Source organism: Ipomoea nil, unplaced genomic scaffold (assembly GCF_001879475.1).
Source record: "Ipomoea nil cultivar Tokyo-kokei standard unplaced genomic scaffold, Asagao_1.1 scaffold1407, whole genome shotgun sequence".
Lineage (NCBI taxonomy): Eukaryota > Viridiplantae > Streptophyta > Magnoliopsida > Solanales > Convolvulaceae > Ipomoea > Ipomoea nil.
Genome location: NW_017617835.1, coordinates 4,506,255 through 4,522,426, shown reverse-complemented (window position 1 = coordinate 4,522,426; position 16,172 = coordinate 4,506,255). Strand labels below are relative to the sequence as shown.

Here is a 16,172-nt window from a genome sequence, read left to right as displayed (position 1 = left end):
GTAATTACACGTTGTTTCCTTTCTTGACTATCTAAATTGATTCGACGCTTTGCCTTATTTGAGACAAACAAAACCTTCTAATTGTTGAATTCCTAAATACGAAACCCTAATTGCACAACTCCAGTAAAAAAATTGAGCAATGAGTTGAGAAATCATCTGTCTTTAAAGCAACAACTATAACCCCACATTAGTGGGCGAGCAGAACACCGACGCGTGCGGATCTGCGGTGATTTCTGGTTTTAGCTAGCTCATTTCTGGCAACCTCTCACCCTCACTCCTCACTCGTCGACGAGCAAACTGTAGATCAGTGAAGTGTTGACCAGGGGCAGCAGCAAGGCACGACGGTGGACCTCTATCTCTCTCCCTCGCCTATCCCTCTCATCTCAAAAGCAACTCTGGCGATGTCCTTTTCCAGTGAAGCAGAGCAGGTCAGTGGCGAGCAACGGTCTCCCTCTCTCGCTTCCTGTCGCGGCGGTAGTAGCAGCTCCCACCTCTACCTTCATTCCCCTCTCTTGGCTAACCTAGCAGTAGCAGTTGGAGGTAGCGTTGACTGGCGTGCAGCGACGGCGGAACGTTCCGTCGGCATCGGCGAAGTTGTGGATGGCGGTGTAGTTGAGAGGTGATCGGGTTGTGTTGAGTCGATGTTGAGAATGAAGTCTGAAGTCTAGTGAAGAAATGGCATGTTGGCGTTGATGATGATGATGTTGGCTGAAAATTGGAGATGATAATAATAATTTGGATTGAAGATGATGTGGTCATAATAATTCTTTTTAATAATCTCCAAATTTCCCTTTAGGTTTGACCGACAAATAACACTTAGGACCAAATTGGATAAAAATACCATAGTCGGGGACCAAATTGAGGAATGTTGATAGTCGAGGACCAAATTGGTGAAATCTTCATAGTCGAGGGACCAAATCGGTAATTAACTCCTTAAAAATATGTCCTATTTTCAAATCATCAAATTTGTAATTTTTCCATTATTTTCCTAGATTCTTGCAATATTTTTTTATTTTAAAAAATGGTTCCACTTTCATATTATATTATAAATATAATAATAAAATAACTAATAGTTTATTTTTACTTTTTTAAAAAAAGTAATGGTGCAGCAGCTTTTGATGTAGCCACATATACATTAAAAAATTTATTTTTTTTCATATTACTTAAAAAGTGACATAATGACTGGAATAAGGCCAGCCTTACTATGAAATGATTATGTGAAGTCATGTAAAATAATAAAATATATGATGATTTTTTAAAAAAAAATTCATGCAACATTGTCCATAATAAAAACACCAATTGAATGTTGGTATCAAATATTGCATTTAATTAATAATAGGACAAAACTACCTGAACAAAAATTTTCATTATTATTATTTTTTTTACGATCTAATGTTTCTTCACATAATTAACTTATGATAAATTAATCAATTCACTAATGGTCAATAACTATAAAATAACTATATCATATCATAAGTCATATATTATTTGGGAAAAAATTTGGATCAAATTGCATATACCTTTATAAGGTGGCTTGTTAATAGATGAAGCCAACTTATTGGGACAAAATTTACTAGAGAAAAGTTATTACAAGTAACACTTTTTAAATTATAGTATTTTGTACTTTGACACGAACATGATCAATTTCAATGTATGAAGATTTAAAAAAATTATGGCCTTTTGTTACTCTTATTCATTTTGGAACATAATTGTTAGTGTAGATATTATTGTATAATGTATGGTAGACAATTAGATAGCTAGGCTTGTTCTATATATAAGAGAATGAAACATATTCTCCAATCATAATCACTTCGCCTATACTAAGGCTCGAAACCTAAACCTCCCACATGGAAGAACAATCCAATACTAGTGGACAACAAGTCACTTGGTCAATCATAATCACTTTCGTTTAACTTTATACAACTTGACATGATTTTACCCCATTAATTTTGTACGTATTGAGTGAATCTATATATTAAAATTAAGGACACACAATTAATATGAAAGTTGTGACACATGTCACAATTAAGTCACATTATTCAACTTTCTTATTGTAATATTACACTAGTATTGATTGTAAAAGATTGCATTTTTGAGTTTTGACTAATAAACATTGTAACTAATTATTACAAATATACAACTTTAAATAAAATCTCCGAAATCAAACTTTATTTTCTTCTTATTTTTTAAGACAAAATAAAAGGAGTACTATTGGACTGTCAAACGGTCTGTAATCTTCTCAATGGGACTTCAATAGATTTTTCTTACGCGGGTTGTGTGATTGGTGAGTGCAAATTCCTACAAAGACACTTTGAAGTAGTGTCATTTCGATTTACTCCTAGATCAATGAATAATGCAGCTCATGCGTTAGTAAAAATAGTTCGTTCTCAAACTGGTCCTTCTGTTTAGTTGTCTTCAATTCCTTATTGTATTGAACATCTGATATAATAAACTTCTATATTTTCCTTTCAAAAGAAAAGGGAGTACTATTTATTTTGATGAATTGCTATAAATGTCAATGATGAATAAGATATGTATTACTGTTTTCCAAGTTAGGATGGGAAATCATAAATAAAATAAAATAAAATATATAATATATAATATAATAAAGGATTCTAGAACCAATCACATTCTGATTTGAGAGGTGTCTATTCTCAATGTGGCCATCAAATGATCAATGCGTTTGTATCCAATGAACATGACCCAGACTTTTCTGCAAACATATATTGCAGTCTCCAGTTCTCCACATTAATTATTTCAGTCCTCAAATATTTGTTATCACGAAGAAACTCATAATTATTCAATATATACACTACATAAACTTTATATTTTAGATAATAACTCAGCAAAAATAAACAGTACTGATAATTGGATATAAAAGTTTCACATAATATGATGGACTCATTTTAAATATTATCATTTCGATTAAAATGACGTTGAGTTATTATAATTTATTTAATCTTAATTTTGTCGAGTCTAAGTATGAAGACTCTGGAAATGAGGGACTGACACTTTGTCTTTCAATACTTGAACTTTTGTGGGTTGTAATATGTGGGATCATGATGAAAAGCACAAAAGTGTCCAATTTTCAAACAATAAGAAAAAAAACAAAAACAAAAGTGTCTAAAAAGATGAAAACCTTTTCTTTATCCTACGTAGCAATTCGCTGGCAGGTTGCAAATGTCGAGGAATCTTGTACTAATACACTACTCAATACTCATCATACTCGCTTGTTCCAAGGTTATTAATTGAGGTAATAAGAAATGAAATGAAATTCTTTGGTTTGATTAGTATAATATTGATAATTTACGAGTTTAGTTAATTCAATGTATGGATGGAGATAGATGACACGTAATAGAAGTTAGAAGAACTAATAAAGATGATAGTTTAGGCATTACATGTTTTAGTCTTTTAAGAAAAATTTTGTAAGGATTTTAATATTTTTGATGGGTACGCTTTTCTTTACGTTTAAAAAAAGTAATAAGATTTAGGACATAAAATTATCATAGTAGAATATTTTGTGAAGTGAATTAATGAAGTAGTGCTTTAGAGTTGGTGAGACTACATCATTTAATGCACGTCCAGAGTACGGTTGTTATACAGTGGACCATAGTCTGAAAACGGGGCTATTTTTTTTAAGTAAAGAAACGATAGTTATAAAATTTTAACAAATCTCATATTTTTTTTTTTTGTGTTCAGAACAAAATATAAGTACAGTGTATCTAAAATGAAACTGAATAATTTGTCTCGCATATTGTGCTTATATTATCAAATGAAACTGTAATTGAATTGAAATGATACTTTAATTGTGTTGAAATGAAACTGCAATATGTATAAAATGAAACTAAATAACATGCATGTCTCATATATTGAGTGTATATTGTCAAATGAATTGTAGTTATATCAAAATGATATTTTAGTTGTGTTGTAATTAAACTACAATGTATATAAAATGAAACTGGATAACAGTCTCACATATTTGAGTGTATATTGTCTAATGAAATCGTAGTTGAATTATAATTATAATTTAGTGGTGTTATAATAACACTACAGTCTGTATAAAATGAAATTTAATAACAGGTCTCGTTGTAATAAGACTATTGTATGTATAATGTCAAATGGAACAGTAATTGAAACAAAATGAAACTTTAACTGTACCGAAATTAAATTACAATGTATATAAAATGAAACTGAATATGTTATACAAACATAACTAATTACGCGGAACGGATATCGATTCTTTTCATTAAAAGAAACGACACTATTCTAGACCATGATATATACAGCTATGTGGATCATGGTCCACAATAATTTGCCTCAAGAGTGCATGCCAGCAAGTTCAAGCTACTGGACTACTATATTGGATTCGATATGACAATATCGTTAAATTGGATCAGGCTTTAATATTTTATTAGTTATTATAATTTTTTATTAACAATAATTAAACTGTTTAAAAAAAAAAAAAAATCAGCCTGGAAAGCATTAAATTATATTCTCATAATTTATTTATAGTATCTTAATGTTCACATATTTAATGTATATATGTTGATCTTTTTACCAGTCTAAAATCCAAATAAATAATTTATAATGTCTTAATATGTGGACCAACAGTGGGCACATGAGCAAGAATTGACTAGATATTTCAAATAATATTAAACTATAAATAAACTACTGATAACTCTTATAATAAAGTAAACTTTTTTTTATTTTTTATTTTAACTATGACAATCTCCGATCATTAAATCATTCTCGAAAGGCGTATTATGTGTGATGAGTTCGATTAAAAGAGGATTAGACAATAATCAAACTTATGATCTTTTTTATTGAAGGATTATACATACTCTACCCACTTGACCACCTCTTTTAGGTTCACAATGACTGAAGTAATATTTTTTATTTTTTTATGATTAAAAAAATCTGTAGTCATTATTTGAGGATGCGCACTTAGTAAACCTCGTAAATTATACAAGAGAGATAAATTGCACTAGAAAAATCATGTGCAATAAGTTAAACTGAGAAAGTATTGACAAAAATTAAACTCATAATTTTTTAATATGAGAATCATATTTCACCTACTTAACGAGTACAATAAAGTAATCTGATCTTGTTGCTCACATATGTCAATGTAAATTCCAAGACGTGACACAACATTGACTAGTTAATCCCAAGGTAATTTTCTTAGAAATATGTGTTAGAGATAATTAGTTTAATTTATTGTGGCCTGTGAAGGTTGTAGTTCACTCATGAGATGACTACAACCTAGGATTATGGTATGATTCATGGCCATGATTCAATGTTTTTGGAATAATATATAATCCAAATCGACGAGACATGCATGATTGCCCAATGAAAGATATGATGGATATCCATTCTCTCATTTTCAGTCTTTTCAACATATTTATCAATTGCATATAGTGCGAATTGTTGTCTTGCGTGACTGTCCAAATATTTGACTAACTTGCTTATAAAAGGTGAAATTCCTTATTTTAAGAATTTTACATATTGACTCTATAAAATTGTGAAGTGTCTAATTAAGACTCGACTTTATGTACAAAGGTGATGGATCTAACGTTCATGTTCATGTTTAAGAAGTTCAGTAAGCATTCATCACAATAAAAAATTCAAACATATCCAAAAATATTTTAAATATAACTGGCAATCAATTTATGAAAGTCAACATTTGTCGATGTGTACAATAAGTAAAATGAGCATAGAATTTAAATATTTAGAAATTACACTAAAAGTATTATTAAACATAAAAAAAAATTAAAAATAGCTTACAAAATATTAATAAAAATGAGCAAAAAAGAAAGAGTTTGTTTGATCAATAAATAGTAAAAAAGATACTATAAGTAAAATGGATAGATAATGTATTATTTAAGAGCTATATATAAGAAAGAATATCCCTCCCTATGTTGAATCAAAATAAGAGATGTTTGATGATAGAATGATTTGATCTAGATATGAAATCAAATTTATTTATTATATTAATCCAATATATAATGTCTACAAATATTATTATCACTAAAAATATATAAAAAAAATATATAGTGGATGCATGTGCATGGTAACCATAATGGAAAAGATAACGGAAGTTATAACGGTATGGGTATTTTTGTCCAACTCTAAAAGCACAATGTACAAAATAATTAGCACTAAAAACATTGACATAAATTAGAGATATAACTTTGATTGAGTCTTATTATGTTTTTAGATATGTGTGTATCAGTGTGTGAATATTTTAAAATTTAAATTAATAATGTTTGTATAAATATTGTTTATGCATTTTATTATTTTTAGAATAGGTGTCAAATCGACTATGAGTTGCACACAATAATGCAATTAAGCCACTAAACTTAAAAAAAAAAGTATGATTTTTTTTTTCTAAAAAAAAGTGCAAGTAGAGAGAAGGACCAGGATCGTGGGTAGCAAATCAAGGCCCAATGGGTCCGTATCAACTTTTTGATCTGTGACATAATCTGGCCTGTTAAGGGACCACCTATGCACACCGTCATCACTGTCATCCAAGTCAGTCGTTATATTATAGACCGCGGTGCATGTGCACCGCGGTCAAAAACGACGCCGTTTCTTTAAGTAAAGAAACGGCCCGCCGTTAGAGTTAACGGAGTCCGTTTGTTTGGTGTATTAAACACCAACTGACACTACAGTATATCCAAACCGACACTGCAGTTATATCAAAATGATACTGTAGTTATAGTGAAATGAAACTGCAGTGTATATAAACTGAAACTGAATAACATTTCACATATTTGAGTGTATATTGTACAATGAAGCTGTAATTATATCAAAATGATCATGTAGTTGTGTTTTAATGAAACTATAGTGTATATAAAATAAAATTAAATAACATTTTCACATATTTGAGTCTATAAATATCGAATGAAACTATAGTTATATCGAAATGAAACTGTAGTTGTGTTCAACTGAAACTGCAGTGTATACAAAATGACACTGAATAACAGAGTTACTTTTTGCAAAAGGGTGCGAAACGGCAGAAATAAACACTATTAATTTTCATTTAAAAAAAAGACGCGCGGTGCATAATCGATTATGCACCGCGGTGCATAATATAATTTGCCCATCCAAGTAGACCCGACCCTACCTTTGTCGTTCACTGCTGTAGTCCGACATTGATTCTATTTTTATTAATATTATTATTTTTTTGAAGATAAACCATTGATTAATAAAGGTCCGAAGACAACACATTATAAAGATAGGGAGACGGTTAGAAAATCACTCCGTACAATCAGACGTAGAAACGGATTACTTAGCTATCAGATGAGGGTTATATCGTGCACCAGTCGGTGCGTGCAATGCACGAAACGCGCATGAATTGTTCATTCCCTTAGATTTTTCTCTCTCCTTGGGACCTACCAAAAAACCATTAACTTGTCGGAAATCAAAATTCATCCTCTCTCATTCTTCTCTATCATCCACCTCATATTGGACTCCACAAGAAAAAAAAAAAAAAAAAAACTAACAAAAGCTACTGTTGTGGATGCCTAGAAAGATACGATACTTGACATGTGTGATGTGTCTCAAATAGGGCCATTTTTTCTCATTCTTAAATATCCGGACACTAGGACATCCCCAATAGCACATTTTTATGATTTTTAGAATAGTGAAAAATTAGGATGAAAGTCTTTATCTAATGTGATGCTTAAAATTTGATATTATTTCTCCTGCAAAAACTTGTTTTTTTTTGTTTTTTTTTTTTTTTGCCAGAGAAAAAAAACGGAGATGAGCGCGGTTTGCGCTCACGAACCACCCACATGCGTCCGCTTAGGTGATTGAGAGTGGCTACTAGTTGGCAACCACTCTCAATTGAAGCTTGTTTTTTTATTATTATTATTTCTTTTAAGCTGACGGTTGGCCAGTTGATTTCTTATTCTATTTTTATTTTTTAAAACCTTTTTTTTTGTTGAGTTTTATTATTAAATTTTTACATGGTAAAATTATATTTTAAAAAAAATTGTAAACATTTATAATTATAAATTTATTTTAATTTTGATATGTGTAATTTAAATATAACAAAAATAATATTTGTAATTATACTTTTTATAATGATATAAATAGAGAAATAATTAAAATATAGTTGTAAAATGATGGGTCCACAAAAAATTAAGAAAAATCTAAAATTAATAGGGAAAAGGATTATTTAGATTGAGTGAGATAATTGGAGATAATGTGAATGTTTGGGCCCACAAAAAACTTTGAAAAAGAACATCACAACCCTCAATATTGAGGTTGCATTAGATTGTATTGGATTGAATACCCGATATAATGCAACATAATAAAATTGAATTCCGGCCATTTGCACCGTTGAACACACGTACCAAATCTAGATTCCATACCCTGAACATATTATAGACACAGAAAATTTAAACGTGACAAATGGACTAATAAAATTATTATTGGGTTAATGTTGAAATTGTTATTGGGCCAATTTAATTAATTGGATTATAGAAATTAAATTGATTTAATTAGTCTAATTAAATTTGGTTTGGGCTATTGAATAAATTGGTCCAAGCCCATTTCATATTTGAATTTGAATTATAATTATAATTTAAATATAATATAATTTTATTATATTTGAATTAAATAATTATAATTTAGTTTGAATTTGAATTATGTTATAAAATAATGAACCTAGACTTGATTTTGGGCAACGTTCATTTTCCTAATTAATTACCTAATTAATTAATTAATTAATTAAAAAGGGGGAGTTTGTTGAGGAATGTTGGTTAGACTTTTACTATAAATAGAGTCTTCATTTACATTCCAAAAAATAACTTGAAGACTTAGAGCTTGAAATCATTGAAGAACGCTTGACAACTTGAATGGTTGAAGATTTGAGAGCTCTTTTGAAGGCATTTGAAGATCTTGAAGAATTAAAGGCATTGAAAGCATTGTTTGCAGTCATTTTGTAGGTACTTTGAAGATCTTGAAGTCTTTTGAAGGCAACTTGAAGCCATTGCAAGTGCTTTAATTTGATGCTTTGCAGAGTTGATTGCTTCGAAGCTTGACGTTTGCTGTTGAAGATCACGCCACTTGAATCACGAAAGTTACGCCACTTGAATCCCGGAAGTTATGTCATTTGAATCCCGAAGGCTACGCTACTTGAATCCCGGAAGCTACGCCATTTGAATCCTGGAGGCACTTCAGTAGGTAACGTTAGTGAAGAATCAGAGGACTACGCATAGATTTTATACCCGCACCTTGAATTATACACACCGTAAACGAATTTTGTGAAATATATATAAAGTTTATTTTTTGTATTTGCACATATATAAGTAATCATCAAGTTATGAATTACATTATTTTAACTAGTTTGGTTAGTGTGAGTGGTTGTGCACTCTCTTTCTTTAAAGAGGTCGGGAGTTCAAATCCCCTTTCGTATGGTGGTTAACCGACCATTACGTTTTTTCAATATATATATATCTTAGGTGACAATATAATATATAACTTAAGATTCAAAAGTGTACTATTTGACTTGCCCCTCACCAACAGCCAACTTCTAAATGGCTTCAATCACACAGCCCATAGTGATGATATGATTCTCCATTGCATGCATGCTTGCTAGCATGGTCCCCAGACCACATGATTTCAATCATGTCAGCCAGTAACTACCTTCTAGAAGGTAGTTATGTTAGTTAATATTCAAAGCAAAAACACATAAAGAATGAACCCCCCCCCCCCCCCCCCCACAAAAACAAAAACAAAAACAAAAAAAGGTAACTTCTGAACAAACTTAAAGTGAGTGATCAGATGAAGCAGCATATAAAACAACATAAATTAAGGAATGCAGATGTTCGTAATTGCCTGGGAATCATTCCTAGACACATGCGTGCTTCGTTCTACGTTAATTAACAACCAAAAGTTGTGGTGAGATATTGTACTAGATACACTTGCACTTATTTGCATATCTTTTGCACTTCAATGGGCATGGAAGAAAGAAATTCGGAGCATGGAGATTCAAACGGAATCCAAGGAAATAGTCGGTTAGATCGAGGGCCTGGATCGAAACAACCTTTGGTACCTTTGAGAGACATTACACAAGAATGTCTGGAGTAGATGGAAAAACCTTGGAAGGTGACTATTAAACACACCTACATGGAACAAAATGAGATTACTGATGGTCTTGCTAAGCTGGCCTGTCATTCAGTTAATAAGTGGACTGATTGGAATGAGACTCCTCCAATAGTGCAAGAATCTCTTACTAGTATCGGGTTTTCCCTCCTATTTTACTTTAAATAATTTTTTTTTAAAAAAAAAAGTAGCAGGTATATTATAAAAGAAAGTTAAAGGAATATATACTACATGCAATTGCTTGTGAAGGAAACAAAGAAGTTGTTGTAGTGAGGATTACGTAAAGCCAACAAAAAGATTCGGAATATTTCAAAAAGAGAAGACATGATTTCGCGAATGGTCTCCCCGACATGCGGGCATCCGACCGCCGGTTAATTAACTACCACAAACGATCGATGGTGTTCAATTACACCATTACAATTATGTTGTGTGGCGTAATGGTGCAATGTTGCTATATATACAAGGTAAAACGGTGAATCGATCCCTATAGAAATATTCTTTTTAAAAATATGATAATGTTTGACATTATGTGATTAATGATAATCAATATACATTATTGGCACGTATCAAGTAATCTGGATAATGTGTATCGCTTGTTTGTGAGTGAATTAAATCAAGTCGGGTTGTTCCGACCCCAAGTCTCTAGAAAATTCGATCAGAAAAAAGGTCCTCCATAAAACGCATTTAATACACCTTGTATAGGAGAGGAGAAGACCACATGATAGGCTTTCGACATGCTTGCCATGTGCAACGCAGAGATTCTACGGCTATTCTCCTTACGCAAGGTGTCCTTATGGAGTTGACAACTTACGAGTTAATGATATGACAGTCACCATTTTTTCAAATTGGTGTTGGTGACCAACGTTGCAGGTGCATGGGACATTGTGGAGGTGTGGATCAAATGCTCAAACACTAACTGAATGCCCCTTAGCTGCAACAAAATTGGGAAAGCAGTGTTGTTTTGGTTGGTCAGTCAGTCTCTTTAAGGGTCAAAGCCAACGACCATCGTACTTCTACGTCATGGAACATTGCCCCGTCCAACCGATAATTTGGTCAAACTTTAATTTTGTCCGGAAGAATTTCATGTTCTAATTATATATATAATTCGAAAGATTAAAAAAGAAAAGGGCTATTCACCACTTTGCCATTATATATTCTTGCGTTTTTGTTTTTTTTGGATAAGATTGGAATAGAGTGGTAAAATGAGGGGGGAATGGGAATAAGAGTTCGAATTTTGTAACTCAATCATATATTCAAGTATTTGTGACATCATATTTGATTTACCTTTTTATGAGTTTGAGAACGAATTTATAGGATTTAAGATATAATACAACGAAAACTTAAGTAACATTTGATTGCATGTTGAGTAGTCAAATAACTAATATTTTATATCCTTGTGCACGTTGGTGAGTTAGTTATAAGGTAAGTGGAGAGTGGTTATGCTCTATGCCGCTGTCCCCTTTCGAAAATAACAAGTCATTTATCTTCTATTCCTACCAAGTATTTATATATAACATTAACTTTATTCCTACCAATTTACCTTCTATAAACTCATCACTTCACTATTATAATTAAGTATAATAAGAACAAATTTTTCGTCCCTAAATTTTGTTACAATTATGTTGAAATTAGTTAAGAATAAGTGTTAAATACGCCCTCTAACTATATTTTAAAGTGAAATTAGACGCTTATCTCAAACTAAAAAAAAAAAAAAAAAGGAAATAGAGAGAGAGAAAATTTCAATTTTGATCATATGACTATAGGGGCTTTGTTAATTTCAGCACCTGACTTTCAAAAGTGTCAATTTAGTACCTTGACTATGCAATTTTGGTCACCCGGTCAAATTGCCGACCAAATTTCGCCGGAAAATTTTAACAGTTAAAATAATGAGGGTATTTTAGTCATTTCACATCTCTTTCTTCTTCTCTGGCAAATTCATTTTTTCCGACGAATCCGTCGCATCAGCACACCTTCCAAAGCATACTTAAACTCATTCGTCCAAACCGTTGCTGGTGATTTATTAGGGTTCATATGGCCAAAATTTTGGTTGAAAACATTTGACCGTTTTTGTAAGGGGAGCTTGAGATATCGGCAGACCTAGAAATCTCTGAACTGCACTTTTCTTTGTGCTCGTCTAGCGCACCTCCTGCCAAAATTTCGGTTGAAAGCTTTTCCGGTCAAAAAAAGGCTTGCTCGAAGAAGAAAGGGAAATCCTAAAACTGATGATGGTGCCTATTTATTCTAAAACTTCTCTATATCAACATTATGCTAAAATTGATGTTGAATAAATAATTCTCTTTTTGGATAATGTTGAATAAATACTTCTCTTTTTCGATAATGTTGAAATCATCGCAGCGCACCTCATCCTCAGATTCACCGGAAAAGATGAATTCGCCGGAGAAAAAGGAAAGAGGTGTGAAATGACTAAAATACCCTCATTATTTTAACTGTTAAAATTCTCTGGCGAAATTTGGCCGGCAATTTGACCGGAGTAACCAAAATTGATAAAACTTACATAGTCAAGGTACTAAGTTGAAACTTTTGAAAGTCAAATGCTGAAATTAACAAAGCCCCTGTAATCATAGAACCAAAATTGAACTCTTAAACTTATTAAAATTGTGCATTTAACTTATTTAACATGTTACTTAAAGGTAACCGATCAACTTTGCTTACATAGCATCTTGCCATCTTATATTACATGAAATTCTATTCAGAATTTTTTTTTTTTTTTTTTAAAAAAAACTAAATTTTTAAACTTTCCCGCAACTACTTGACTACCATGGCAGATTGTTGTGAGTATTTTTTTTATTAATATAATTATTTTAATTGTTACTATGTATAAAAATATAATTTCTAAAAAATATTAATCTACATGACATCTTGCGTGGCATGTGACTTTGGAGTAACATGCTATTATAGGTTAAATGAATTAATTACATAATTTTAATAAATTTAAAGGTCTAATTGAAAAAAAAAATTAAATTGGAGCGTCTAATTGCTTCACTATAATATTTTGCATGCACAATTTTAACAGTTTTACGGTCAAAATATTTACAATCCTCCTCCGTATCACTGATTGACGTGAAACGGTGAAAGTGCATAATTTTCGCTTTTTTGACTTTTTTGCCAGTCGGTTGTCCAAAGGACGTTCACTATTTGACGATAACGTTTCATCGTAATTATTTTTTCATGGGATCGAGAGCCGAATGTTTCTTTCGTACTTCCTAATACTCAGTACGCTTAATATAATACTGATTACTGAGAGTAGAAAATGGTCGGAAATTCAAGAAAACGACAGGTAACAGCTAGCGTGGCAGAGGGAAAGTCGGAACGAACCTTTTGACTCAGCTCGTCGGACGTATCACGTACGGCGGCGCAATCGGTGGAGCGATGAATGCGGAGGATGATGATGGTGGTGGGCCGACGGTCTTTATTGTTTTTTTTTTTCGTCGCAAACAAATTCAAATATGGCGGGTGAATCATATACAGCTCGTCGTCGCCGTAGCACGCAACTAGTAGTGTGAATAATAGTTGTGATCTGTCCCGAAAGAGGTAGTCCGGATGAAGCATGATTTTTATAAGGAGAATACATGTTTGATTCTTGTTAATATTTTTTGGTCAATTTTATTGTACGGGATCTGTTTAATTTTTATCAATTTTTTCTTAGTTGAACCCATGTCATTATATGGAATCTTCCTAATGCAGTTTACTTTTTCAGCGGTTTGCGTCCAACAATAATAATTGTGACTTACACAAAGGCAAAATTGCATGCATCTATGAGTGGTAGGTTAAGACCAATTCCTCTTTGCCCTATTAGTTGTCGCAATTTGGCCTGACATGTTAATATAGTTAGAGTCCGCATAGTGTGACAAAGTAGAGAAATGATGATTTACGAGTCTAAATACAAACCTTGATTGGTTTACTGCGGGTGGTCTAAATTTTTTATACAGGTGGAATCCGCACAATAAACTAGAGAAATGATGACCTACAAGCTTAAATGCAAACCTTGATTGATTGTGGTTGTTGTTAGTTGTCACCCGCCTAAATGCAAACCTTGACTGATTTATGATGATTGAATTGTTAAGCTTGACCTCTAGTAAAGGATTGACTTCTTAGATAAAGATTGATTTCGTACTTATAAGCCCAAATGGTAAACTAATACATGAAAAAAGTATTACATACTCAAAGAATCCTTACTATTTTCAATCTAATTAAGTGGTGTTACACACTAAAACCACCATATTCTTGGATTCCACTTCTTGCACTTGAAGCAAAGCCATATCATATCATATCATATCTCAAGCATATATGGTGGCCCTATCAATCTATCTATCCCTTACCTTTTTCAATCCAAATTTCACTCTCCAATCCAATCCTTAATTACTTTCCCACTCCAAGGACAATTAGGTCCAACCATTCTCGTTGAATTATGTCGCGTTTTTCCCTGCTTTGATTAAGGAATTAAACAGCCATAAATTAAGGAGCCCATCTAATCATCATTTCTCTTCTCCCTCCATAAATACCGCCATTGCTATACCTTCATCCTCACCTTCAAAACCTAACCAGTCAACCCAAGAATTGGAGCACCACATTCCCACAACAATGGCTGCCGCCGTGGGTCTTCTTTCTTTCTCGCTTTTAGCCATTGTTTTTGCCGTTTCCGAAGCGAGAATCCCCGGCGTTTACCAGGGTAGTAACTGGGAATCCGCCCATGCGACGTTCTACGGCGGGAGCGATGCCTCCGGGACAATGGGCGGCGCGTGCGGGTACGGGAACTTGTACAGCCAGGGGTACGGAGTGAACACGGCGGCGCTGAGCACGGCGCTGTTTAACAGCGGGCTGAGCTGCGGCGCGTGCTTCGAGATCAAGTGTGACCAGGACCGGTCTTGCTACGGCGGCCGCCCCTCCATTTTCATCACCGCCACCAACTTCTGCCCGCCCAACTACGCCTTGCCCAACGACAATGGCGGCTGGTGCAACCCTCCCCGCCCTCACTTCGACCTAGCCATGCCCATGTTCCTTAAGATCGCCCAATACCGCGCCGGCATTGTTCCCGTCACCCATCGCCGGTAAGATAATATAATGCATTTGAAGTATGCTCTTACTTGAATATGATAATACCCTTAGCTTGTATACTTGCCCACAAATGCTAAATTTCCTTCCCCCTAGAGTCAATAGGATAGTGTAGGAATAACTCAGCAACTCATTAAGTGCGGCTAAAAAAGAACTCACCACATTAGATGTAACTTTCATACTGCAGATGTCTGGATTCGATATTGTATGTGTCCACAATCTACTACTTAAAAACCAACAGAATTATCTGTGCAAGCACTTAGCTTGTATAATTGTAATTTTACCTTACTAAATTTACAAAATTGTACAGGGTGCCTTGTCGTAAGCCAGGAGGGATTAGATTCACCATCAATGGTCACCGTTTCTTCAACCTAGTGTTGGTGACCAACGTGGCAGGTGCTGGGGACATCGTTAAGGTGTGGATAAAAGGGTCAAAAACTAACTGGATGCCCCTTAGCCGTAACTGGGGGCAAAATTGGGAAAGTAGTGCTGTTTTGGTCGGTCAATCACTCTCTCTCAGAGTCAAAGCCAGCGATCATCGTACCTCTACGTCATGGAACATTGCCCCCTCCAACTGGCAATTTGGTCAAACTTTTGTTGGAAAGAATTTTAAAGTGTAATATACATAATTCAAAGATTTTTAAAAAAGAGCTTTTGGCCAGTTTGCCATTATATATTCTTGTGTATTTTTTATTTATTTTTGGGTAAGAGTGAAATGGAGTGGTAAAAGGAGGGGGGAAATGGGGATAGGAGAAATTTTGGGAAGTTTGTATTGTGTTTGTCTCTAAAAACTTTTGACCCAGAGTGATGTATTCTGATCTGTAAATGCTTTGAAGTGACTGCAATAATATGCAGCCCGCAGCTAGCTTACTTTAATACCATCAAATGCATTTTTTTTTTATTAGTATTCAAATTCTCTAAGTTTCCCATTTCATAATTTCTAAAATTTACTTTCTGCCTGGCGATCGAGTAGATAGAATATGATTCTC

General features: G+C 33.3%; 1 protein-coding gene across 1 annotated transcript; it reads left to right on the top strand.

The window, feature by feature from the left end:
• Positions 1-14,652: 14,652 nt before the first annotated feature.
• Positions 14,653-16,090, top strand: LOC109186601 (expansin-A6-like). Its single transcript, XM_019336655.1, has 2 exons — positions 14,653-15,179; positions 15,494-16,090. The coding sequence occupies exons 1-2, from the start codon at positions 14,713-14,715 to the stop codon at positions 15,801-15,803; spliced, it is 777 nt and encodes a 258-aa protein (XP_019192200.1). The 5' UTR covers positions 14,653-14,712; the 3' UTR covers positions 15,804-16,090.
• Positions 16,091-16,172: the final 82 nt, after the last annotated feature.

Coding starts and splice junctions, on each gene's coding strand:
- LOC109186601 (XM_019336655.1), top strand. CDS start 14,713: ATGGCTGCCGCCGTGGGTCTTCTTTCTTTCTCGCTTTTAGCCATTGTT. Junction 15,180..15,493: donor GTTCCCGTCACCCATCGCCG/GTAAGATAATAT, acceptor AAAATTGTACAG/GGTGCCTTGTCGTAAGCCAG.